Consider the following 24,074-nt stretch of genomic DNA (forward strand, 5'->3'; position numbering starts at 1 on the left):
TATTATTCCAAGCAGCATATTTTATTATTAATTAAAAAACAAATTAGGGGATCATTTTAAAATCAGCTTTGAAACATTTGTGGACAGAAATGCATTGAACACATTTGTTAGAGTTTTAGTGAGAAATACGTAATATGTAAATATAACAAGAAAACATTTGATGGGAATGCTGTACCGCGATGTGCAAAATAATTGTTTTCATGATATCCACAGACGTATGAGCACATTCAATATATAAAATTAAAAAGTGAGAGTGAGACAACAATCATTCGTGTCTTAAACTGTAACTGACAGACTGGCTCAGCACTCTGTAAACTATAACATATACATGCTCGTCTTTACTGTAGTGTCCCAGAAACAGCATCAATAAGATTAAAACAACAGTCAGTAGTGTATTTGGCAGATTCCTTCTTGGCACCGTATAAAGTAATACATTTAACAACTTAACTCCAATAACAAGACAAAAGTAACATTTCACATAAATTTTATATTAAAAAAATATTCACAGTCAAGCAATAAGATATGCAGAGCAAGCTTAAGTTCAGTGGCGTCCCCTGTCCAGCTGAGTAAGGACTAAGAACTTCTTCTTCTTCTTTTCCTTTCGGCTGTTCCCTTTCAGGGGTCGCCACAGCGAATCATGTGCCTCCATCTAACCCTGTCCTCTGCGTCCTCTTCACTCACACCAATTAGCTTCATGTCCTCTCTCACTACATCCATAAATCTCCTCAGAGCAGTGTGATTAAATCTCAACCTTTTCTTCTCTTCTTGTGTCAGTTCTGTGTCACGGTCATAGCTACAGTGATTTAAAAAATAAATAAAAAATCTCAGATAAAAAAAAGGAGTTTCTATCTCTTCTCATCTGGACCACTACACTCTTCCTGATTCAGGCCTCAGACTGAAGTCTGTCGCTTGTCTCCAGTTTTTCAGACTGCTAGTGCTTTAAACCAAGAGGAAACAGTATCAACCACTATTGCCTCATTTCACAAGCTGCACGTTTTTGCTGATGTTATAAGGAACTACATGGTTAAGATACATTATTATATACATACGTAATCAGGTGACGTGTATATTTCACACGTCACCTGATTATTTAGGGTACCTGTCCTTTTTGGTCACTTTTGAGCCACTGAGCTTGTGAAACTAAACATTTGGATTTGAGCCGATCAATATGATCTTTAAATAAAATAAAAAGGGACCTGATAAAACTAATGTTATCTCATTATCACAGTTTACTTTTCACTGAACACAACGGTCAGTTCAATTTTGACTGAAAACAGTGAGCGAGTGAAAAATACAAATGAGATACATAATGAGAAAGTAGGATAATAAAAGTAATGAAAATATTAAAAAAATACATGCTGCAATGCGATGTGCAAAACAATTGTTTACATGATATCCACAGACGTATGAGCACATTCAATATATAAAATTAAAAAGTGAGAGTGAGACAACAGTCATTCGTGTCTTAAACTGTAACTGACAGACTGGCTCAGCACTCTGTAAACTATAACATATACATGCTCGTCTTTACTGTAGTGTCCCAGAAACAGCATCAATAAGATTAAAAGAAGAGTTAGCATCGTATTTGGCATAATACTGCTTGGTAACATATTAAAAAGTAATACACTTAACAAGACAAAAGTAACTTTACATTTCACATACATTTTATGTTAAAAAAAAATTCACACTCAAGCGTTATGATATGTACAGCAAGCTTAAGTTCAGTGAAAAATACAAATGAGAAACATAAAGAGAAAGTAGGATAATAAAACAAGTAATGAAAATATTAAAAAAATAAAATTCAACATACAGGGTTCAGAAATGTGCCAAGATCTTAATCATGTTGAGCTACAGCGACATAGGAAATTATAAATTCCATACAAAAGCGCTGTAATAAATAGGGTCTTTGTGAAACTTGTTTAACCTTTTGTTGACTTTTAGAAATGTAGATTGAAATGCCTGGGCCACACTGCCTACCTTTACCTGTGTTTGACGGCTACCTCACTGAACTGCTGCGGCTCACAGAAGCTTAGACAGAAAAGGGTTAAGAAGCGTGTGCTCAAACGTAACAAAAAACATATACAGCACTCCCTCTTCCCTTGGCCTGGCACAGTTTAGCAGCCATTTATAGTGGGGTTTGTGTTCTACAGGTTTCCAGTGCTTATTGAGAGAGAAAAGGCACTGATGAAACGTTGCTGCAGCCGTGTTAGACACGCACTGCTCATGTGTGGCTGCTCCAAACTGTAAACATGGCCGCCAAAATGAAAAGCAAGAGGATCCACAACGCACAGTTCAGGTAGGAGGTGTGGACCGGCTGTAACCAAAAACTGACCTTTACAAGTCTCTCACTCTCACACACTCTCTCTCTCTCTCTCTCTCTCTCACTAACAGGTGCATTAAGTGGCAGCGCTGAAGGTCCGTTACAAGAACCGTTTCTCTGCTGAGGAGAACCTGCAGAAAAGAAAAGTGTATATTACATAAAGTCAACTTTTATATTATACAGGAAGCCCCTTATGGATTACTTAAAATCAAGGCCGGCTAGATATAGTCGGCCTCGCCTCCACGCACAGCCTGGGCTCTGGAACCCGTCTCCTCGAGAGGGGCTGGACGCTCCATTTCTCTGGCGTTGCCCGGCGGGAGAGGCGGCGGGCTGGTGTGGGCCTGCTCATAGCCCCACAGCTCAGCCGTCACGTGTTGGAGTTTACCCCAGTGAACGAGAGGGTCGCGTCCCTCCGCCTCCGGGTGGGGGACAGGTCTCTCACTGTTGTGGCGGCCTACGGGCCGAACAGCAGTGCAGAGTACCAGGCCTTCTTGGAGTCCCTGGGAGGGGTACTAGACAGTGCACCACCCGGGACTCCGTTGTTCTACTGGGGGACTTCAACGCCCACGTGGGCAACGACAGTGACACCTGGAGAGGGGTAATCGGAAGGAACGGCCCCCCTGATCTGAACCCGAGCGGTGTTCAGTTGTTGGACTTCTGTGCTAGTTACAGTTTGTCCATAACTAACACCATGTTCAAGCACAAGGGTGTCCATCAGTGCATCGTGGCACCAGGACACCTTAGGCCGGAGGTCGATGATCGACTTTGTTGTCGTATCATCTGACCTCCGGCCGCGTGTCTTGGACACTCGGGTGAAGAGAGGGGCGGAGCTGTCAACCGATCACCACCTGGTGGTGAGTTGGATCCGCTGGCGGGGGAGGAAGCCGGACAGACTTGGCAGGCCCAAGCGTATCGTGAGGGTCTGCTGGGAACGTCTGGCGGAGCCTCTGTCAGCAGGGTCTACAACTCACACCTCCGGAGAGCTTCTCCCAGATCCCGGGAGGTTGGGGACATTGAGTCCGAGTGGACCATGTTTTCCACCTCCATTGTCGATGCGCGGCGGCGTAGCTGTGGTCGCAAGGTTTCTGGTGCCTGTCGCGCGGCAATCCCCGAACACGGTGGTGGACGCCGGAAGTAAGGGATGCCGCCAGGCTGAAGAAGGAGTCCTATCGGGCCTTGTTGGCTCGTGGGACTCCCGAGGCAGCTGACAGGTACCGGCAGGCTAAGCGTGCTGCAGCCCGTGCGGTCACAGAGGCAAAAACTCAGGACTGGGAGAGGTTCGAGAGGCCATGGAGGAGGACTATCGGTCGGCCTCAAAGAAATTCTGGCAAACCGTCCGGACGGCTCAGGAGGGGGAAGCAGTGCTTCACCAACACCTTGTACGGTGCGGGTGGAGAGCTGTTGACCTCGACTGGGGATGTTGTCGGACGGTGGAAGGAATACTTTGAGGATCTCCTCAATCCCGCTGTCACGCCTTCCGAAGAGGAAGCGGAGGCTGGGGACCGGAGGCGGACTCATCCATCACCCTGGCCGAAGTCACTGAGGTTGTTGGCAAGCTCCTTGGTGGCAAGGCTTCGGGGTGGATGAGATCCGTCCTGAGTATCTTAAGTCTCTGGATGTTGTGGGACTGTCTTGGCTGACACGTCTCTGCAACATCGCGTGGCGGTCTGGGACAGTGCCTCTGGACTGGCAGACCGGGGTGGTGGTCCCTCTGTATAAGAAGGGGGACCGGAGGGTGTGTTCCAATCACAGAGGGATCACACTTCTCAGCCTCCCCGGTAAGGTCTATTCCAGGGTACTGGAGAGGAGAATTGGTCCGATAGTCGAACCTCGGATTCAGGAGGAGCAGAGTGGTTTTCGCCCCGGTCGTGGAACACTGGACCAGCTCTATACTCTCCATCGGGTGCTCGAGGGTTCATGGGAGTTTGCCCAACCAGTCCACATGTGCTTTGTGGATCTGGAGAAGGCATTCGACCGTGTGCCCCGGGGCGCTTTGTGGGGAGTGCTCTGGGAGTATGGGGTCCGGGGCCCTTTGCTAAGGGCTGTCCGGTCCCTGTATAACCGGAGCAGGAGCTGTGTTCGCATTGCCGGCAGTAAGTCAGACCTGTTCCCGGTACATGTTGGACTCGCCAGGGCTGCCCTTTGTCACCGGTTCTGTTCATAATTTATATGGACAGAATTTCTAGGCGCAGTCAGGGGTCGGAGGGTGTCCGGTTTGGGAACCACATTGAACAATCAATATGAGAACTAGAAGCCTCATAATGAAGTCTGAGTGGATTTTTTATGAATGTAAATACTAAACAGATCTTATATCTGAGAAGACATTCTTGACATGTTACTGTTAAGTATCTGTTATGTTGATGTCTGCACATGATGGATATTGTATGTATGTACAATCTATTATATAAACTCACCTTTATTACGGCGTATTGTGATGCACTTTGCAGCTACAAGCAAAGCCAGAACTACACCAACAGCTACAGCTCCCAAAACGAATCCAACCAACCCTCCTGTGACAGCCACTTTGCTGCACGTGTCCTCAAACAGTTTCTCTGAAACACATCGCACAAAGCTAGTGTGACACTCGGAACATAATTGTATATCATGTGCAGCACACTGGTTATAACCTACACAAGAGAACAACTAAGGTGGCCATGCTCCTAAAATACATTAAAATTACACCGTATGAACATCTAAAATCATTTGCAGATAAAACCACCAGTGGGGTGAACCTCACCTCGCACAGTGATGTTAGCACTGATCTTATGGCCGATGTCCTCCTGCTCGACCACACAGTGGAAACAGTTGGTTTTGGTCTTGGTCACAGCAGTTTGGAGGGTGATGTCGTAGTGATCGCCTCTTTCTGAGACCTGTGGCTCCTCAGCACGGAGGATGTTTCCATCACTGTCCTGCCACTGTAGCTTCGGCTGTGGAAAAGCACCTCGAACGTCACACTGCAGCAGCACCCCGAACTCTGTGACATCTACTATCGTGACGTGAGGCTCTGGAGCTGCACCTGAGAACACAGAATTAAAAAGCAGCGTATAAACAACAGTTAGCACTAGAAATGTAGTTTTCATCCCTTTAAATTCAATAAAATTGTATTTATATAAAGCCAATTCATAACAGAAGTTATCTCATTGCACTTTTCCTATAGAGCAGGTCTAGAACGTACTCTCTATAATATTATTTACAGAGACCCAACAAATCCCACCATGAGCAAGCACTTGGCGACAGTGGCAAGGAAAACACCCAACTTCCTTTTAACAGGCAGAAACTTCGAGCAGAACCAGACTCAAAGGTGAGTTGCCGTGTTGGGGGGGTGTAATATTAAATATTAATAATAATGACAATAATAGTAACAGAGCCAATATCAACAACTGTAGTAGCAGTTGTCGAGCAGGAACACGGGGGCAGCAGGTGACCCACAACCACAGATCCAGACTCTGCAGCTCGGGAGGCAGAAATACCTGCTGAAAGCATCAGAAGGACAAAAGAGAGACAAGAAAGCACAGAACTATGGGAGAGAGAAGATGTCGCGTTAGTAACATGCAGTAATGGGATAAAAATGCATGCAGATGGAGAGGAGGAGAGAGGAAAGAGGTGCATCATGGGAAGTCTGCCGGCAGTCTAGGACTATAGCAGCATAACTAAGGGATGGTTCAGGACTCACCCGAGCCAGCCCTAACTATAAGCTTTATCAAAGAGGAAAGTCTTAAGCCTACTCTTAAATGTGGAGATGGTGTCTACCTCCAGAGCCCAAACTGGGACCTAAATACAGAGTGCAATGTGTATAAGAGGGAGAAAAACTTTTATGCGTGTGCACACATGAGATTCATCTTTACCTTAGTCACCTGAGTTGAGATTAGAGGCAGAGCAGTAAGCAGAAGCAGAGGCTCAGTTCCCACACGATGTAGAGACATAGAAGATTTTGCAGGCAGGCAACAGGACAACCTACGTGTCATTAATTATGGCAGCTTATGGAAAGAAAAGACCAAGCAGAGGTAGAGGAGGAAAAACAAAACAATTAGGCTGTCACTACGAGCAACACCTTTCACATATATGTAGTCATTTGACCCACTGTTCATAAAAACTTTGGTTGAAGAGATCTTCATACATTTAAATCATGAAATATATTTTCCCACTATCAATATCAAACATATTAAGGGTCAATCAATCATTATTCATTAATATATCGGTCTATAAATGTGTGCTGAAAACACTACTGTTAGTGCATTTGTTGGGGACTATTTTCAGCGGTGGATTAATCCACATTTGGTGCTCTAGTGAGTACTTGGGGCAGCAGGACGGTGTGTGTGGGATTGTGATCAGTAGATCGGGATTAATGATTATGTTCTTACCACTGCGTGTTGAATCATAATTATTCTAAATTGAGAGGCACGTGCTCACTATTTGCAGTCAGCATAATGCCATGCCATTGTGAGCCAGGACTGGGACACTCAGTTTTTATAGTCGAATATTTTAACTATGACTTAGTTTTCGGTAATGGCTCCTCAAGGCGAGGAAGAAAGCAGAGGCAGAGCAGGTGGCGTGTCAGAATAAATTAAAAAAATGAAAAAGCTGAGTGATTTCTGATTCCCAGCAGCTTCATTGTAATGAACTTGATGAACAAAACTTTAGTCAAAATATAAGACAGGTGTGGTTCATTTGAATTTCAAGGACTTTTTAAGCACTTTGTTAAGAAAGGGGCTATTTTCAAGGTATTCCAGTACTTGATTTGTTTTTAATACTACTATACCAGCTGCAATAATAAAACAAAATTCGATCGTATCGGCTTATACGGCTCATAGATGATCGCCAATGGTATCGGCAACAAAAAAACGTGATCGGGGCATCCCTACCAAGTACAACAGTGTGGCTCATTCGTGTGTTTTTAATAGTTTTTGGACAACAATTAAACTTTGAGTTTCAACATAAATGTAACATCATAACTTCAGAGTTACTGTGCTATGATTATATCTTGACAAGTGTCAGTTCATTTGTCCGTGCCTGTCTAAGATACATCTGGTGCTGCTTTCAAACTAATCTTGAAGTTAGAAAGAAATCACTAATGAATATACAATAGTTCTTCATATCTTTTATCAACATCTTGGCTAAGTTCAGATATTGTGTAGATTTTCATTGTGATAACTATGTGATTCTCAGTTGTCAACATTAAATTGCTGATATGTAAAGTCGGACTTTTGTGTTACTCTGTGTCAGTGGGTCAAACAGAAGACTGAATGGACGAGGAAGAACAGTTGGGGTCAAACCTGACCTAATGACAGCTGGAGATCTTGACAAAAATATATTAAGATTAACTGTTTTATGAAAGCACTCACCAACAACAAGCTCAATGTGGATTTTACTTTCCGGCTGAAGAAGTGGAAAAGCACAGGTGTAGCCTCCGCTGTCGGTCAACTTCATATTTCTGATGATTATGGAGGCGTTGCCGTGCTTCAGTTCATCTTGAAAATGTGAGACGCGACCTTTGAACTGCTCATCTTGACCTGGACGGCCGTTGTTGTAATGATACCCTGCATCATACAGGAAAACCTCCTTCTGACCATCTTTCTTCCAGTCAAAGATCTTTGACTCGATGTTCTCCTTGGTGCTGAGCGAACAGGGTAAAATAACATCACTCCCTTCTTTCACAACCACTTTGACAACACCCGGCCCTGAAAGACAGAATATTTTAGTCAGTATGTTTAAATAGAGAGCAATCAGGTTAAGGCAGAAAATCAGACATTTACATGTCACCTCCATTACTCTGAAACACCAGTTTACAACAAGCACGTTAGTCTGTAGTCAGATTACTTATGAATAGTTTTCATAGACATAATTTAAGCTTATATTTAAGCTTATATAAGATACCTGATGAGTCACATGACTCGGCCACTTTAGGAGATGTTTTGGTTTGGTTTTTGACGGCTCAGTGTGAGCCAAGTATCAGAAGATCACACAGGTTTGACTTTTTACAAATTCTGTTTAGCTTTGGAAACCCAGTTTAACTGGTGAATTGCTACCAGAACAGTGAACATATTTTCATACAGCTGAAGTCAGAATTTGGATTTTGTTATTTTGGATTCAACAAACAAACTACCAGTAATATTTTCCCAATAATAATAATAATAATAATAATAATAATAATTTCCAACTAATATGGACAACAACAAAATACATAAATTGACATTTCAGTGGGACACTACAATGAAAATATCAGGGCAACCTTCTTTTCTACACAAGTTAAAACAAAGTCATTTAGTGGTGATAAACAAAACTGAAAATAAAATTAAATTATTTTTGCCTGCTGTCTGTTTGCTGCTCTATAACCTTCATCCACATCAGGTCGTAGATTTACATCCACATCACACCGACTGAAATATTCTCCCTGACCAGACACCTTAGACAAAATACTTCTTGTGACTACAACGATGTCATCACAGGTGAAGCTCATGAAATCTGAGTATGAGCCGGACATTACATTTGTGTTTATATATTTTCCCCAACACCACACTGAACTCAGTCTCTGTAATCGTCTTAAATGTTTTGCAAACCAGGTTTTCTTTGTGATGGTTGTGTGAAAAGAACCAGAAGTCATTAAGAGTTAAGTGAAGACATCTGACCTTGTGATCACTGCTTCAGTGCATTTGCAGTCTTAGGACACAGTTAGCACAAATGCATTAAATCAATGGATTCAAACTGTAAGAGCACTGAGCATCAGGCTAATATGTAGACCACACATGGGAAAACCTGCAGTGCACACATGACTACTGATTACTGCAAGCAGCTGTTGAATGGGCATGGCCTTGAAGCAAATAACATGCCTAACAATTATTAATCATTTAAAATTAATATATAGTGATCAATAATTATTAGTAAATAAGTTGATCGGCTTGCAACGAGCAGGTAAGGCTCTAAACTAACATTAACATTACATCCTGGTGTAAGAAATATGAACTCCCCCCACAACATCAACACACAGCTGCTCGACAGAAAGAAACCCCACAACTCTGCAGCAGTAATGAAACCAAACATGAAAAAGTCTGTACTTGACAAATGTTCTGAGATCCAACATGCAGGTTTATTGCACATCAGCCATCAAAGCACGGCAGACAGAGGATGGACATGAAAACCAGATGCATAAAACAGGTAACATAGACGGACAAAAACAGGAAAATCAGGCGGTCAACAAAAATTACGGCTACCCGTCCCTGACTCTCAACAACCTGGCCTCAGGTAAGTGCGCACCTTTACAGACACGCGCACCTGCTCCCGTGAGCTCCGCCCCCTCAGCACCAGACCAACACACACACACATGCAGCAAACACACAGTGCACCCATGTACTGCCTCCTACTGTGCTCATGATCTCTATCTTGACAAATTTGCCATTCCTCGGCGGAAATGGAGTCAGAGGAGGAATGTGCGAGGATTCGAGAGGATTTGAAAATAAAAAGAAAAGGAAGAAGAGTAACTCAAGTGAATCTGATCAGAAAGAGGAAAAGTATCTTGTTGGGATGGTAGCTGTGAAACAAACAGACGGCATTTTTAAGGATCCACATGAGGTCGGAAAGTTTGTAGGAGGAAAGCTCGGAGATGTCAGATCGGTCAGGATAACAAGAAGTGGGATGGTTATCATTGAATGTGTGTCAAAGAGTCAGAGAGATAAAACCCTGAAGATTCATGCATTTGGAGATTATAGCAGCGTGGACTGCTTCCCACTCGGACCAGAAGTAAAGAAGAAGAAGTAGTAAGCGGCGTGCCACTGTCGGTGGAGGCAGAGTCATTTCGGGAGGTTGAAGGTCTGTGTGAGGCAAGAAGGATGACAAGATTCAGAAATGGGGAGAAGGAGGACAGTAACTCAGTGTGAGACGGTGTAGTCCCTCATTCGTCCAGGAGTGTTCTATCGTAGAAAAGGTTTCAGTCGTAGTCATCTGGACACTTGATTCTTGATTCTGAAAACAGTGTCCAGATGACTACGACTGAAACCTTTTCTACGGTAACTCAGTGTGTTTGACTTTTGAGGGGGAATTACCAGAAAGAGTGTACCTAGATTATGTGTGTTACAGGGTGAGGCCGTATGAGAGAGCGCCTCTCAGATGTTTCTGCTGTCAGGAATATGGACATGTTGCTGCAGGATGAAGAGGAGGCAGAAGATGTAGGAAGGATGACTGTAACGTGGAGAAGTGTTAAGTGGAGAAAGAGCAAGCAAAGTGCCTGCACTGCCAGGGAAAACACTATACGGGATCAGCACAGTGCCCAAAAAGAATTAAGGAAATGAAAATGAATAAGATCAGAGCGGAAAAGGGATTGTCATACACTGAAGCTGCTAAGAGTATGGAGAGAAACGGTGAAAGGGTGGTAGTTCAAAAGGAAAAGGAGAAGAAAGGAAATGGAGATGAGCAAAACATCAGTATGGACAAGAAGCGATTTCTGGCATTTATTGCCATGGTTATAAACTGTGCGGCTGAAATGAAAGGGAAGTCAGAAAGGATTAAGATGGTGCTGGACGCTGCAAGAAGGTTCCTGAATGTTGTGGACACATCTGGAGAGGATCTGGATGTTACACTGAGGGAAGGAGTTGCACCAACTCAATGGGGTCTGGGTTATAGAATTGGCTATTGCATGGGATCACGTTGGGTGGACACTGGTAAAAGTTTAAACTGTGAAGCTGTTATAATTCATCGTAGAAAAGGTTTCAGTCGTAGTCATCTGGACGCTGTTTTCAGAATCAAGACGTTTCGGCTCCCATCCGGAAGTCATTCTCAATTGTGAAAAAATTGGACGGGAACTGGAAATTTAAGCTACTCTGAGTTACATAAGCCCCGCCCTCAGGAAGGAATCTGCCTGAGTATCTGTTAATAGCTAGTTTCACCTGAAACTGACCTAATAGTTTCCAGGATGGCCCAGTAATCAGTAATCAGGCCTATTGTTTTCTGGCTGCACCTCCCTCATCACTGTTAAGTACCTGATTAGCATATGATTGGCGTGACCACGGTGTTAATACACTCTGATAGACTTTGGGCAGATTGAATCTCAGACCATCATTTCTGTTCAAAGAGGGTTTTTTCAAACCAACTCTTCTCTCTACTAAGAATCTTCACCTCGCTGTCTTCAAATGTGTGGTTTGTAGCTTTTAAATGCAAATGCACGGCGCTCTGTAATCCTGAGTTAGCGTGTCGTCTGTGCTGATAAAGTCTTCTGTGAAGTGGCTGTTTGGTTTCGCCTATGTACCGTTCTTTGCAGTTTTCCTCACTGCACTGAATGGAGTAGACAACATTGCTCTGTTTTTGTGTGGGTAACTTGTCCTTAGGGTGAACGAGTTTCTGTGTTAAAGTGTTGCCTGGTTTAAAGAAGACAGGGACATCGTGCTGTCTAAAGATCCTTTGTAGTTTTTCAGACAGACCATTCCTTCTTGGTTCAGTTCCACTTTTGTCCTGTTTTTTGGCTCTTTTAACTTTGTTGATAGCCCAAGTAGGATAACCACAGGCTGAGAGTGCACTCTGGACATGCCTTTCCTCTTTCTTCTTACCCTCTGAGCCGGTGAGCACTTCTTGGGCTCTATGTTGTAATGTCCGTATTACACCCGGAGGTGGGCACTCTCAGCACTGCAGAAGGATCACAGCATAACCATTCTACCAGCAGACAAGGGTCGCTGCACTGTGATTCTGAACACAGCCGATTATGAAACCAAGGTCAACAACCTTCTTGAAGACACAACCACATATCAACAGAAGAAGAAGAAGATCTTTATCTTGTGATTAAGCTAACTAGCTAGCTTCACTATTATGAATGCGACAGATCCTGAGCTACCATTGCTAAGCTACGTAGTAAGACATTAGCTTTCTTACCGTGTTCATGTCCAAGTATTAACGTTTTTCCAGACCAACTCATGAGACAGAAACAGGACAGAAGCTCCCGAGCTGTCACCTTCAGACCCGACATGTTGTATTAAAGTGAAGCTACTGGACTAGCTAACTTAGCTCCCAGTGCTGAGACATTTGAAGCTAAATGTCCCGAATAACCTGACAGCGGACAGCTCTTGAACACTTGTACAAAGCAATATGCTTTAAGACGTCAGTATTTAACACTAATATCTGTAACTTTGGACCACAAACAAAACAAAAACACGGCGCATGAATGAACTCCAATAGCAAACGAGTCTTCCGCTTCCTCTTCTTCCGCTTTCGCTTTCGCTTCTTCTTCTGGTGTTTTATGGCGGTTGACAAACAGCTTTTGGTGCTTTACTGCCACCTGCTGACATGGAGTGTGGATCAGACTGGTCTCATGCCTGCTCTGCAGTCTTCTTCTAAGTCCTGTCTTTTCCAAAAACCTGAATATTGCCCTGTAGCCCACACGCCCTGAGTTCAGTTGGAGTAACTCCTTTAACCCGAACTTGATGCGATCTCTTGCCAGTTTGTTTTTTAGCATCTGTCTTTCCTGCTCGTACCGAGGACAGCTGATAATTACATGTCCTACAGTTTCCTGTATGTTACAGGACTCACACACACCAGCTCCATGTTTATCAGTTATCTTAAGTGTACTATCAAGACCAGTATGTCCAAACCTCATCCTCGAGATAATGTCTTCTTCTCTACCCAAAACGTTTGGCCCAAGTGAAACAGTTTCGGGGCAGTTCTACCAAATACTAAGGAAGTGTATGTATACTTCTGACTTTGATGAAAGCGATTAGAAAAATACAGAAAAATTCGCTCTGTCGATTCTGACATTTAACAAATGCAAAAAAAAATTTATTTATTGATCTAAAACAGAAAGTTTACTCTGATTTAATGTATGACAGTAAAAGTAGTTTTTTTTCCAGAGGTGTATGTAAATATCTGGTTTCAACTGTACGAGAGCAGGAAGTGATTATCACCTACAGTACAGATACAAATCTCAAATATCTGGGTTTATTCCGGTTATTTTATTTAGTTATTCATGATCCCTGGCACAGGCTTCATATTCAGCGTGATACACAGGTCAACAAAAAATTATTTTATTTTATATATATTTGCTTTTCAAATGCAGTCTGATTGGAGGATTCTTTAAGACTGAAGGCTTTTAACAGGTTTTAATTCTAAGACCAATATTGAGATTTATTTTTAAGTGTTTTAACTCATTAAACAAATGTCAAGAATTTTCTTTAAAGAGCTTAAAGCGTCACAGACTGTAAGGATGTAACGGAAAATCAAACCGAGAACAGCTGCTGTTCAGCTGGAAGCTTTGGAAATCACCAATGTGTTGACTTCTTTTAACTCATAGTATAACATGAAATTACTTTGAATGACTTTTTATTAATTTACTTGATATCAATTGATTGTAAAGTCTTTAGTTATGACTTTGAGTATCCAAAAACAGTTGTTGAATCAGGCCAATAATCACTTTTAATTAGGAATGTTTGTTTAAACCTAATATTTGAATGCCTTTATTCAACAGTTGAAAGTAGATGACAGGAAATGAAGGTGAACAGGCGTGTGAAGTGAAAGACAACTCTGCAACACAACCTGACTAACGGGAGAATTTCTTTCACCAACAAGCATGCTTCGTGGCATCACAACTAGTGTGGTCCAATCACAGTTCAGTATGCATCCTACAAGAGCGACACTGAGAATGAACTTTACAGTGAAGGAGACCATCTCCCATCCAGAAGGGAAGCTTTGAAATGAACAATAATTGCATTTTCATACATTCTGTGTTTTACAACGAGAGAGAAGTACATTTTCAACTTTGCAATTTAACTTTTGTGAGGAAAAAAACAGACAAACTATTATTCCAAGCAGCATATTTTATTAATTAAAAAACAAGTCAGGGGATCATTTTAAAATCAGCTTTGAAACATTTGTTGACAGAAATGCATCGAACACATTTGTTAGACAGAGTTTTTGTGAGAAATACGTAATATGTAAATATAACAAGAAAACATTTTATGATGGAAATGCTGCAATGCGATGTGCAAAACACAATTGTTTACATGATATCCACAGATGCATGAGCACATTCAATATATAAAATTAAAAAGTGAAAGTGAGACAATAATCATTCGTGTCTTAAACTGTAACTGACAGACTGGCTCAGCACTCTGTAAACTATAACATATACATGCTCGTCTTTACTGTAATGTCCCAGAAACAGCATCAATAAGATTAAAAGAAGAGTCAGCAGTGTACTTGGCACCATATAAAAAAGTAATACACTTAACAACTTAACTCCAATAACAAGACAAAAGTAACATTACATTTCACATAAATTTTATATAAAAAAAGATTCACACTCAAGCGTTATGATATGTACAGCAAGCTTAAGTTCAGTGAAAAATACAAATGAGAAACATAATGAGAAAGTAGGATAATAAAACAAGTAATGAAAATATTAAAAAAATAAATTTCTACATACAGGGTTCAGAAATGTGCCAAGATCTTAATCATGTTGAGCTACAGCGACATAGGAAATTATAAATTCCATACAAAAGCCCTGTAATAAATAGGGTCTTTGTGAAACTTGTTTAACCTTTTGTTGACTTGAAATGTAGATCGTAATGCCTGGGCCACACTGCCTACCTTTACCTGTGTGTGACGGCTTCCTCACTGAACTGCTGCGGCTCACAGAAGCTTAGACAGAAAAGGGTTAAGAAGCGTGTGCTCAAATGTAGCAAAAAATATATACAGCACTCCCTCTTCCCTTGGCCTGGCACAGTTTATGCACGCTGCATGCTGTGTGGCTGCTCCAAACTGTTAACATGGCCGCCGAAATGAAAAGCAAGAGGATCCACAACGCACAGCTCAGGTAGGAGGTGTGGACCGGCTGTAACCAAAAACTGACCTTTACAAGTCTCTCTCTCTCTCACTCTCTCACTCTCACTAACAGGTGCATTAAGTGGCAGCGCTGAAGGTTTGTTACAAGAACCGTTTCTCTGCTGACGAGAACCTGCAGAAAAGAAAAGTGTATATTACATAAAGTCAACTTTTATATTATACAGGAATGATTTTGGTGACCCTCCCAAATAGATGTTTGTACAGTTATTATTAGAACAGTTATTTGTGGAGCTGATTTTAAAGTTGGTCTGGATGGTTTTAGTGAGCTCATGAATGTTACCCTGAGGTCGACCTCCAAACACACATCCTAAACCTGTGAAATCTCTCTATCACATTTAACTACACGTGATGATTTCAGCTTCCACCACTACGACCACAGTGACAGAATTATGAGAAACATCTAACTGAAACCCACTGCTCCGCCAAATGAAGCACTTTGACTCTTTACTGTTCACAGTGACCACTCTGAGCAATCACAGCTGTGCGGCACAGAGCCGGTTTATTCATCTCCACCTATATACATGAGCCCAGGTCACTTCAGCTGCAACTGGAGGTGGAGCTGGAACCAGAGAAGGTTTGCCATTTTTGCTTGATGAATTAAATAATTAGTCATCGGGTATTTTGATAAGGGATTTCATTAATCAGCTTGTTTCGGCTCCACAACTAACCTGGTGTTACCTGTTTAAGAATCAATAAACCAGATGAGGACTGGGGGATCAATCTGTCCTCAGTATGAAAACTTTAAGCATGATCAAAACATGCCAGCCAGCTTGCTTTTACAAAACCACTTTTGGAAATAAAACATTTAAATGGTGACTTGTGGTTACATTATGTATCCAGAAAAGCCCTTTGTTGCTTATTTTAATGAAGTAAAAGGGAAAACGTGGAAGTGAATGATATTCAAAGCTCTGTTTAAAGAAACTTAAAGCAATAATTTGACATTTGGGGAAATCAAAATGGTGACCTATTCATTTAATGGACAGTTATGTATTTACAACTTGTTATATTTATATTTGAACAATCAATATGAGAACTAGAAGCCTCATAATGAAGTCTGAGTGGATTTTTTATGAATGTAAATACTAAACAGATCTTATATCTGAGAAGACATTCTTGACATGTTACTGTTAAGTATCTGTAATGTTGATGTCTGCACATGATGGATATTGTATGTATGTACAATCTATTATATAAACTCACCTTTATTACGGCGTATTGTGATGCACTTTGCCGCTACAAGCAAAGCCAGAACTACACCAACAGCTACAGCTCCCAAAACGAATCCAACCAACTCTCCTGTGACAGCCACTTTGCTGCACGTGTCCTCAAACAGTTTCTCTGAAACACATTGCAAAAAGCTAGTGTGACACTCGCAACATAATTGTATATCATGTGCAGCACACTGGTTATAACCTACACAAGAGAACAACTAAGGTGGCCATGCTCCTAAAATATATTAAAATTACACCGTATGAACATCTAAAATCATTTGCAGATAAAACCACCAGTGGGGTGAACCTCACCTCGCACAGTGATGTTAGCAATGATCTTATGACCGATGTCCTCCTGCTCGACCACACAGTGGAAACAGTTGGTTTTGGTCTTGGTCACAGCAGTTTGGAGGGTGATGTCGTAGTGATCGCTTCTTTCTGAGACCTGTGGCTCCTCAGCACGGAGGATGTTTCCATCACTGTCCTGCCACTGTAGCTTCGGCTGTGGAAAAGCACCTCGAACGTCACACTGCAGCAGCACCCCGAACTCTGTGACATCTACTATCGTGACGTGAGGCTCTGGAGCTGCACCTGAGAACACAGAATTAAAAAGCAGCGTATAAACAACAGTTACAGCACTAGAAATGTAGTTTTCATCCCTTCCCTTTAAATACAGAGAACAATGTGTATAAGAGGGAGAAAAACTTCAAGCGTGTGTGCACACGAGATTTCAAACATCTTTACCTTCTTGCAGACTTTTCGTAACTATTCACCACTGCAAACACTATTTCTGACATTCTGTCTATTATCATGACAGAGGCACACATACAGCTCCTCTGCAGAAGTCTAGACACGCCTTTTTACACAACTTAATGTGCAATAAAACTGATCTTGAAATGTTTTTTGTTTTAGATTTACTGATTACAGCATTCTCTTCTGCACTGAAGTAATGTTGATGTTAAGTAATTGATTAGTTGACTGACAATTAATTGACAACTATTTGGATAATTAATTAATAGTTATCTATCAAACAAAAATGACAACATTAACTGGTTCCAGCTGTTCCAGAAATGTGATGATTTTCTGCTTTTCTCCATTTTATCAATGTACAATGAATATCTTTGAGTTCATTTTAAAGAAAAAAAATTAGAAAATATTAATCTAAAATAAAAATAATTGTTAGTTGCAGCCCTACACAAAAGTATCATGATATATATTATCAAGGTAAATTCACATGTAAAAGGGTTTTAAAAGTACGTATACGCCTCAGGTCATCGGGTCTTAAATTTTGTCACTTAGAAATATCTTGTGTCACTGATTTCATATAACCATAAAAAGTATCTTGTAATTACAAGAAAAACATCTTTCGGTTATCAATGTAACTGGTAAATGGATTGTACCTGTATAGCACCTTTCTAGTCTTCTGACCGCAGCGCTTCACACTACATATCACATTCATACACTGATGGCAGGTGCCAACTGCTCATCAGTACAAAGAAACTAACTCAGTCTCACACCTTCGCACAGTGAAGGCACAGCCCTCGGGAGCAATTTGGGGTTCAGTGTCTTGCCCAAGGACATGTGGGCCTACTCTATCACCAAGCCACAGCTGCACAACTGTAGGGAGGGAGGTTATAGACTAAGCTGCTTGCTGATTTATGTGTTGTGATCTCTAGTGTACTGCCATTACTGCAGTGGTAACACAGTTTCACCAACAATGTAAAAGGCTGATGTGCAGTTTACATCGTGACCCGCAGAGTCCGACCTTAAAAGACAGATCAGGAGAAATCTGTGGCCCATCTTGATTTTGATGTCACTGATCTCTACATGTGAAATGTGTGTGCTACAACTTAGTCACCTTAGAGCTGGGTAATATTCGAGAATTTTGACAGAACACCGTCATTATTACCTTTATTTAAACTGGAAAAATCATTGAGGGATGGCCCTATGCAATGCAAACATTGTCCTGTATCATGTACCAAGCTCCAATGCTACATTAGTTTCGAGTGATCAGTCAAACAATGTTGCTGGTGGCTACAGGCAGTTTCACTGCAATTGCCACCAAGGACACAGCATGGGTCTAAGTGTACTTACAGTCACATGTTAACAGGAAATTAATTTAGAACCATTTGTAATGTTTCTGTTTGAAACAGGGAAATAGTCTGTAGAAGCTGCTCGTGGACTCACTGAACAATATCAAGTAGATCAGAGTTAACTTTGTGTGCGTTTGTGTCCCTGACAGCTGATCAACACTGCAGCTGTACAGATCAGTGACATCATCAAAATCAGGACTCGCCATCGATTTCTCCTCATCCGTCTTGTAAGATAGATCGCTGTAGCTCTAATAGATATATAATAAATATAAATAGATATTAATAAATAAATTAGATATTGATCTCATAATTATGAGATGTATTCATATCTATTGTCAAGAGGAGTTAAACTTCTGCGTATGACCAACGGTACATCTATGGTGTTTTCAGTGGTGATTAGTCAACATGTATATCAAAGGTTTTAATAATACCGAGGCCTAAAGAGTTGTAGCACACACTTTACAGATTAAAGTAATAATATTAATTAATGTAGAGATCTGTGACATCATCACTCACCTGTGATTTCTCCTGATCGGTCTTTAAAGGAGAGTTCTGAAAGACAAATAAGAACATACATTTTTGCACAGTGAATGGGTGATATTATGAACTTGTCACATGTTCTTAGTCTAGTAAAGGAGTAATTTGTCATCAAGTAGCATCAGAATCTATCCAATTGAGCTCAGCAGGTGGAATTGATTAGGTAGCACTCCACCTACCAATTTCCTGCTTGCTTAACTCATATCGAGTTAGATAAGAAGACCAATACCACTCTCATGTCTGTACATGTAATTGGCATTAAAGGAACCGCACTAAGCTGATTTAAATCCTATTTATCAGATCGATCTCAGTTTGTACATGTTAACGGTGAGTCCTCCGTGCACGCCAAAGTTAGGCACGGAGTTCCACAAGGTTCTGTGCTTGGACCGATTCTATTCACCTTATATATGCTTCCTTTAGGCAATATTATTAGAAAACACTCCATAAACTTTCATTGCTATGCAGATGATACCCAATTATATCTATCGATCAAGCCAGATGAAACCAACCAGTTAACTAAACTTCAAGCATGCCTTAAGGACATAAAGACCTGGATGACCTGCAACTTTCTGATGTTAAACTCTGACAAAACTGAAGTTATTGTTCTTGGTCCCAAACACCTCCGAGACACATTATCTAAAGATATAGTTACTCTAGATGGCATTGTCCTGCCCTCCAGCAGCACTGTAAGGAACCTCGGAGTTATCTTTGATCAGGATTTATTCTTTAACTCCCACATGAAACAAACTTCAAGGACTGCCTTTTTTCACCTACGTAACATTGCAAAAATCAGGCACATCCTGTCTCAAAATGATGCAGAAAAATTAGTGCATGCATCTGTTACTTCTAGGCTGGACTACTGCAATTCCTTATTATCCGGCTGCCTGAATAAGTCCATTTAGACTCTCCAGTTGATCCAGAATGCTGCGGCACGTGTACTGACAAAAACTAGGAAAAGAGATCATATTTCTCCAATATTAGCTTCTCTGCACTGGCTCCCTGTAAAATCCAGAATAGAATTTAAAATCCTTCTCCTCACCTACAAAGCTCTTAATGGTCAGGCAACATCATATCTTAAAGATCTCATAATACCATATTATCCGACTAGAACACTGCGCTCCCAGAATGCAGGGTTACTTGTGGTTCCTAGAGTCTCCAAAAGTAGAATGGGAGCCAGAGCCTTCAGCTATCAAGCTCCTCTCCTGTGGAATCAGATCCCAGTTTGGGTTCGGCAGGCAGACACCATCTCTACATTTAAGAGTAGTCTTAAGACTTTCCTCTTTGATAAAGCTTATAGTTAGGGCTGGTTTGGGTGAGTCCTGACCCATCCCTTAGTTATGCTGCTATAGGCCTAGACTGCCGGGAGACTTTCCATGATGCACGTCTTTCCTCTCTCCCTCTCTATCTGTATGCATTTTAATCCCATTACTGCATGTTACTAACTCGACATCTTCTCTCTCCCGTAGTTTTGTGCTTTCTCGTCTCTCTCCTCTCTCCTTCTGTCACTTTCAGCAGGTATTTCTGCCTCCGGAGCTGCAGAGTCTGGATCTGTGGTTGTGGGCCACCTGCTGCCCCCGTGTTCCTGCTACTACAGTTGTTGTTATTGGCTCTGTTACTAATACTGACATTATTTTTTCCAATAGCTGTTGTTCCTATTATTACTAATTTATTAATATTAACACTACAATTTCTATTCTACTATTTTTTTAAATAACACTGAATGCAGACATAGCTTTTGTTTGTTTACAAGAAAACTGTGTGGAGTGGTGAGAGCATGCAGCAGCAATTGTGTTAGTCACCTGAGTTGAGATTAGAGGCAGAGCAGTAAGCAGAAGCAGAGGCTCAGTTCCCACATGATGTAGAGACATAGAAGATTTTGCAGGCAGGCAACAGGACAACTTACGTGTCATTAATTGTAGCAGCTTATGGAAAGAAAAGACAAAAGCAGAGGTAGAGGAGGAAAAGGAGAAAAATATGTCAGGTACATTTTTGATACCAAGAGCATCACAGGCTGAAACTACAGGAGCTAAGGGGGGTGGGGGCAGTTGTCTCGATTATGTTGTTGGGGCTCACAAGGTCAGGCTTCCCTGCTACAGGTGGAAACAGTTAATGTCACTCTACAAGTCTACAAATTCTTCACTGAAGAACTCACAGATGCGCATATTTTGTTCTCATGTCTATGTGGACACTGGACTACTTTGAAATCAACAAATCAGGTTTATCTCAACTGTCTTCCAGTATATAATAAATACTAACTAAATACTAGCTGAGCAGGTGGTGTACAGTGGGCTTATCAGAGCTTGTTCACCGAGAATAGCTGCCTGCTACGTCTGGAAACAACACTGATGAGAGCGGTGAGAGTGAACCAAAACAGTCAAGTTGGACTGGAAAAACAAAAACAGTTAGATCACTACGAGCAACACCTTTTTCATACATGTAGTCATTTGACCCACTGTTCATAAGTAAGAGTATGAACAAATTCAGGTAAGAAGATATTGATGAATCACGGATTTGTGCGTAAAACATTCGTACACACTGTTTAAGCACAGATTTGTGCGTGCACACTGTTTCTGAATGAGGCCAATTGTATTTGTTTACTAGTGGATCTTGACCTCTGACAACGCTAACGAAAATGGAGATTTATTCATCTCGTATCATGTCTAAGTTTAGTGGATCATAATGTATCGGGTACGGAATTAATCTGCAGATGCTTCGGTTCAAGTTGAGAGCAAATGTTTCTATGGATATCAGTTTTTGAGCCACGACAAAGGCCAAAATGTGGCCTGCAACAGACGAGGTAAACCTTGTTTTTAGTCTAGCAGTTGTTGATCGCTTGCTGCTGGTTAAGAGGAGTCAGCAGTCGTAGTCGCAGTGTGGCTCACTGGTGGGTTTTTTTGTGTGTGTTGGTTTTTGGACAACACTGAAGCTCTATGGCTCAGAGGAAGCAGATATCAGGCTTTGGAATGTCAATATAATGACAATAAGAAAAATATAGAATATCAGCAGCCTCATATCCTTTCAAATTTAGCTCCATGCTTATTTTAAAATTCAAATCAGTGAATTAAAATGACAATGATTTTGTAATGACGCCTTGTGTTATTATCACTAGTTACATATGTACAAAGAGGTCAGATTGTTGCTGCCTGAATTGCTAGTGCATCAGTCAAACACTGCAAAAGTATAATGTGATGGGGAAAAGTCTAGAAACTCATAACAAGTTGTGCCTAACAAACAAAATTCTCCCCAACCGACAGTAAGAATCTAACCAGGTCTTACTATCTTACTAGGCCTCAAAAAGTACCACAGAGTTTAATTAAAAACTTTGAGTCTCAACATAAATGTAACATCATAACTTCAGAGTTACTGTGCTATGATTATATCTTGACAGGTGTCAGTTAATTTGTCCGTGCCTGTCTAAGATACATCTGGTGCTGCTTTCAAACTAATCTTGAAGTTAGAAAGAAATCACTAATGAATATACAATAGTTCTTCATATCTTTTATCAACATCTTGGCTAAGTTCAGATATTGTGTAGATTTTCATTGTGATAACTATGTGATTCTCAGTTGTCAACATTAAATTGCTGATATGTAAAGTCGGACTTTTGTGTTACTCTGTGTCAGTGGGTCAAACAGAAGACTGAATGGACGAGGAAGAACAGTTGGGGTCAAACCTGACCTAATGACAGCTGGAGATCTTGACAAAAATATATTAAGATTAACTGTTTTATGAAAGCACTCACCAACAACAAGCTCAATGTGGATTTTACTTTCCGGCTGAAGAAGTGGAAAAACACAGGTGTAGTCTCCGCTGTCGGCCACCTTCGTATTTCTGATGATTATGGAGGCGTTGCCGTGCTTCAGTTCATCTGGAAAATGTGAGATGCGACCTTTGAACTGCTCATCTTGACCTGCTCGGCCGTTGTTGTAATGAAAGCCTGCATCATACAGGAAAACCTCCTTCTGACCATCTTTCTTCCAGTCAAAGATCTTTGACTCGATGTTCTCCTTGGTGCTGAGCGAACAGGGTAAAGTAACATCACTACCTTCTTCCACAACCACTTTGACGACACCCGGCCCTGAAAGAGAGAATATTTTAGTCAGTATGTTTAAATAGAGAGCAATCAGGTTAAGGCAGAAAATCAGACATTTACATGTCACCTCCATTACCCTGAAACACCAGTTTACAACAAGCACGTTAGTCTGTAGTCGAATAGTTTTCATAGACATAATTGAAGTATATTTAAGCTTATATAAGATACCTGATGAGTCACATGACTCGGCCACTTTAGGAGATGTTTTGGTTTGGTTTTGGACGGCTCAGTGTGAGCCAAGTATCAGAAGATCACACAGGTTTGACTTTTTACAAATTCTGTATTGTATGTTAAAGTATTATTTCATCTTTGTAATAAAAAAAGAAGGATTGCTGCAGAAATTAGGAAATATTCAGATCACAGTTTTTCTCCATTGCTTTGATGTGTTGTTAAAAACAAAAGCCTGGTTTTAAGAAAACGTGACACAAACACCGAAACTGTGTCTGGGCTCCAAAAGGTGGTGTGATCTCAAAACTCTTCACACATCAACAAAATCACAGACTGGTGTCTAAAAAGAAAATACTAAAAAAATTTAAAGTACAAAAAAGGGTTCACACACCCAGTTAGGATATTCCTTTTACTCAGTTTTCAATGCCAGAATTTAGTACAGGCGAAACAGCATGCACAGACATTTGCACCAAGTGGCTGTCGGAGGCATCCTCGGACCAGCCTCACTGAAAACCTCACAGAGCCCCTTCCCAACCTTAAATCCCAAAAGTCTATCAACCAAAAACAAAGCTAGACACACATTCACAAAGCTAGAAGCAGATTATATAAGCAAACGGATACTTACATATTACTGTGAGCTGTGTGGGTAATTTAAAACAATTTCCAACTAATATGGACAACAAAAAACTACATAAACTGACATTTCTGTAGGACACTACAATGAAAATATCAGGGCAACCTTCTTTTCTGCACAAGTTAAAACAAAGTCATTTAGTGGTGATAAACAAAACTGGAAAGAAAAGAAAATTATTTTTGCCTGCTGTCTGCTTGCTGCTCTA

The 24,074-nt window shown here is 41.1% G+C and overlaps 1 protein-coding gene and 1 long non-coding RNA gene across 10 annotated transcripts in view; one reads left to right on the forward strand and one right to left on the reverse strand.

Moving 5' to 3' along the window:
• LOC122870098 (butyrophilin-like protein 10) overlaps positions 1 to 24,074 on the reverse strand; it is a 29,047-nt gene continuing 4,973 nt past the window's right edge. For 2 of the 9 annotated variants that reach the window (XM_044183898.1, XM_044183915.1), the window contains exons 3-7: positions 12,173 to 12,266; positions 7,663 to 7,998; positions 5,058 to 5,336; positions 4,735 to 4,872; positions 1 to 2,451 (exon numbers count right to left, since the gene is read on the reverse strand). In XM_044183898.1, the coding sequence (XP_044039833.1) occupies positions 2,222 to 2,451; positions 4,735 to 4,872; positions 5,058 to 5,336; positions 7,663 to 7,998; positions 12,173 to 12,266 (1,077 nt within the window). In that variant the 3' untranslated portion in view covers positions 1 to 2,221. Of the gene's footprint in view, positions 2,452 to 4,734; positions 4,873 to 5,057; positions 5,337 to 7,662; positions 7,999 to 12,172; positions 12,267 to 14,086; positions 15,246 to 16,333; positions 16,472 to 16,656; positions 16,936 to 18,953; positions 18,990 to 22,716; positions 23,053 to 24,074 lie in introns of those variants that run through there. The other 7 variants (XM_044183942.1, XM_044183924.1, XM_044183879.1 and 4 more) reach the window with 7 other exon arrangements.
• LOC122870285 lies at positions 6,304 to 22,715 on the forward strand. Its single transcript, XR_006376519.1, has 2 exons — positions 6,304 to 7,246; positions 22,302 to 22,715. It is a non-coding gene; the product is annotated as an uncharacterized LOC122870285 (long non-coding RNA).

This window comes from Siniperca chuatsi, linkage group LG2, assembly GCF_020085105.1.
Source record: "Siniperca chuatsi isolate FFG_IHB_CAS linkage group LG2, ASM2008510v1, whole genome shotgun sequence".
NCBI classification, from domain to species: Eukaryota; Metazoa; Chordata; class Actinopteri; order Centrarchiformes; family Sinipercidae; genus Siniperca; species Siniperca chuatsi.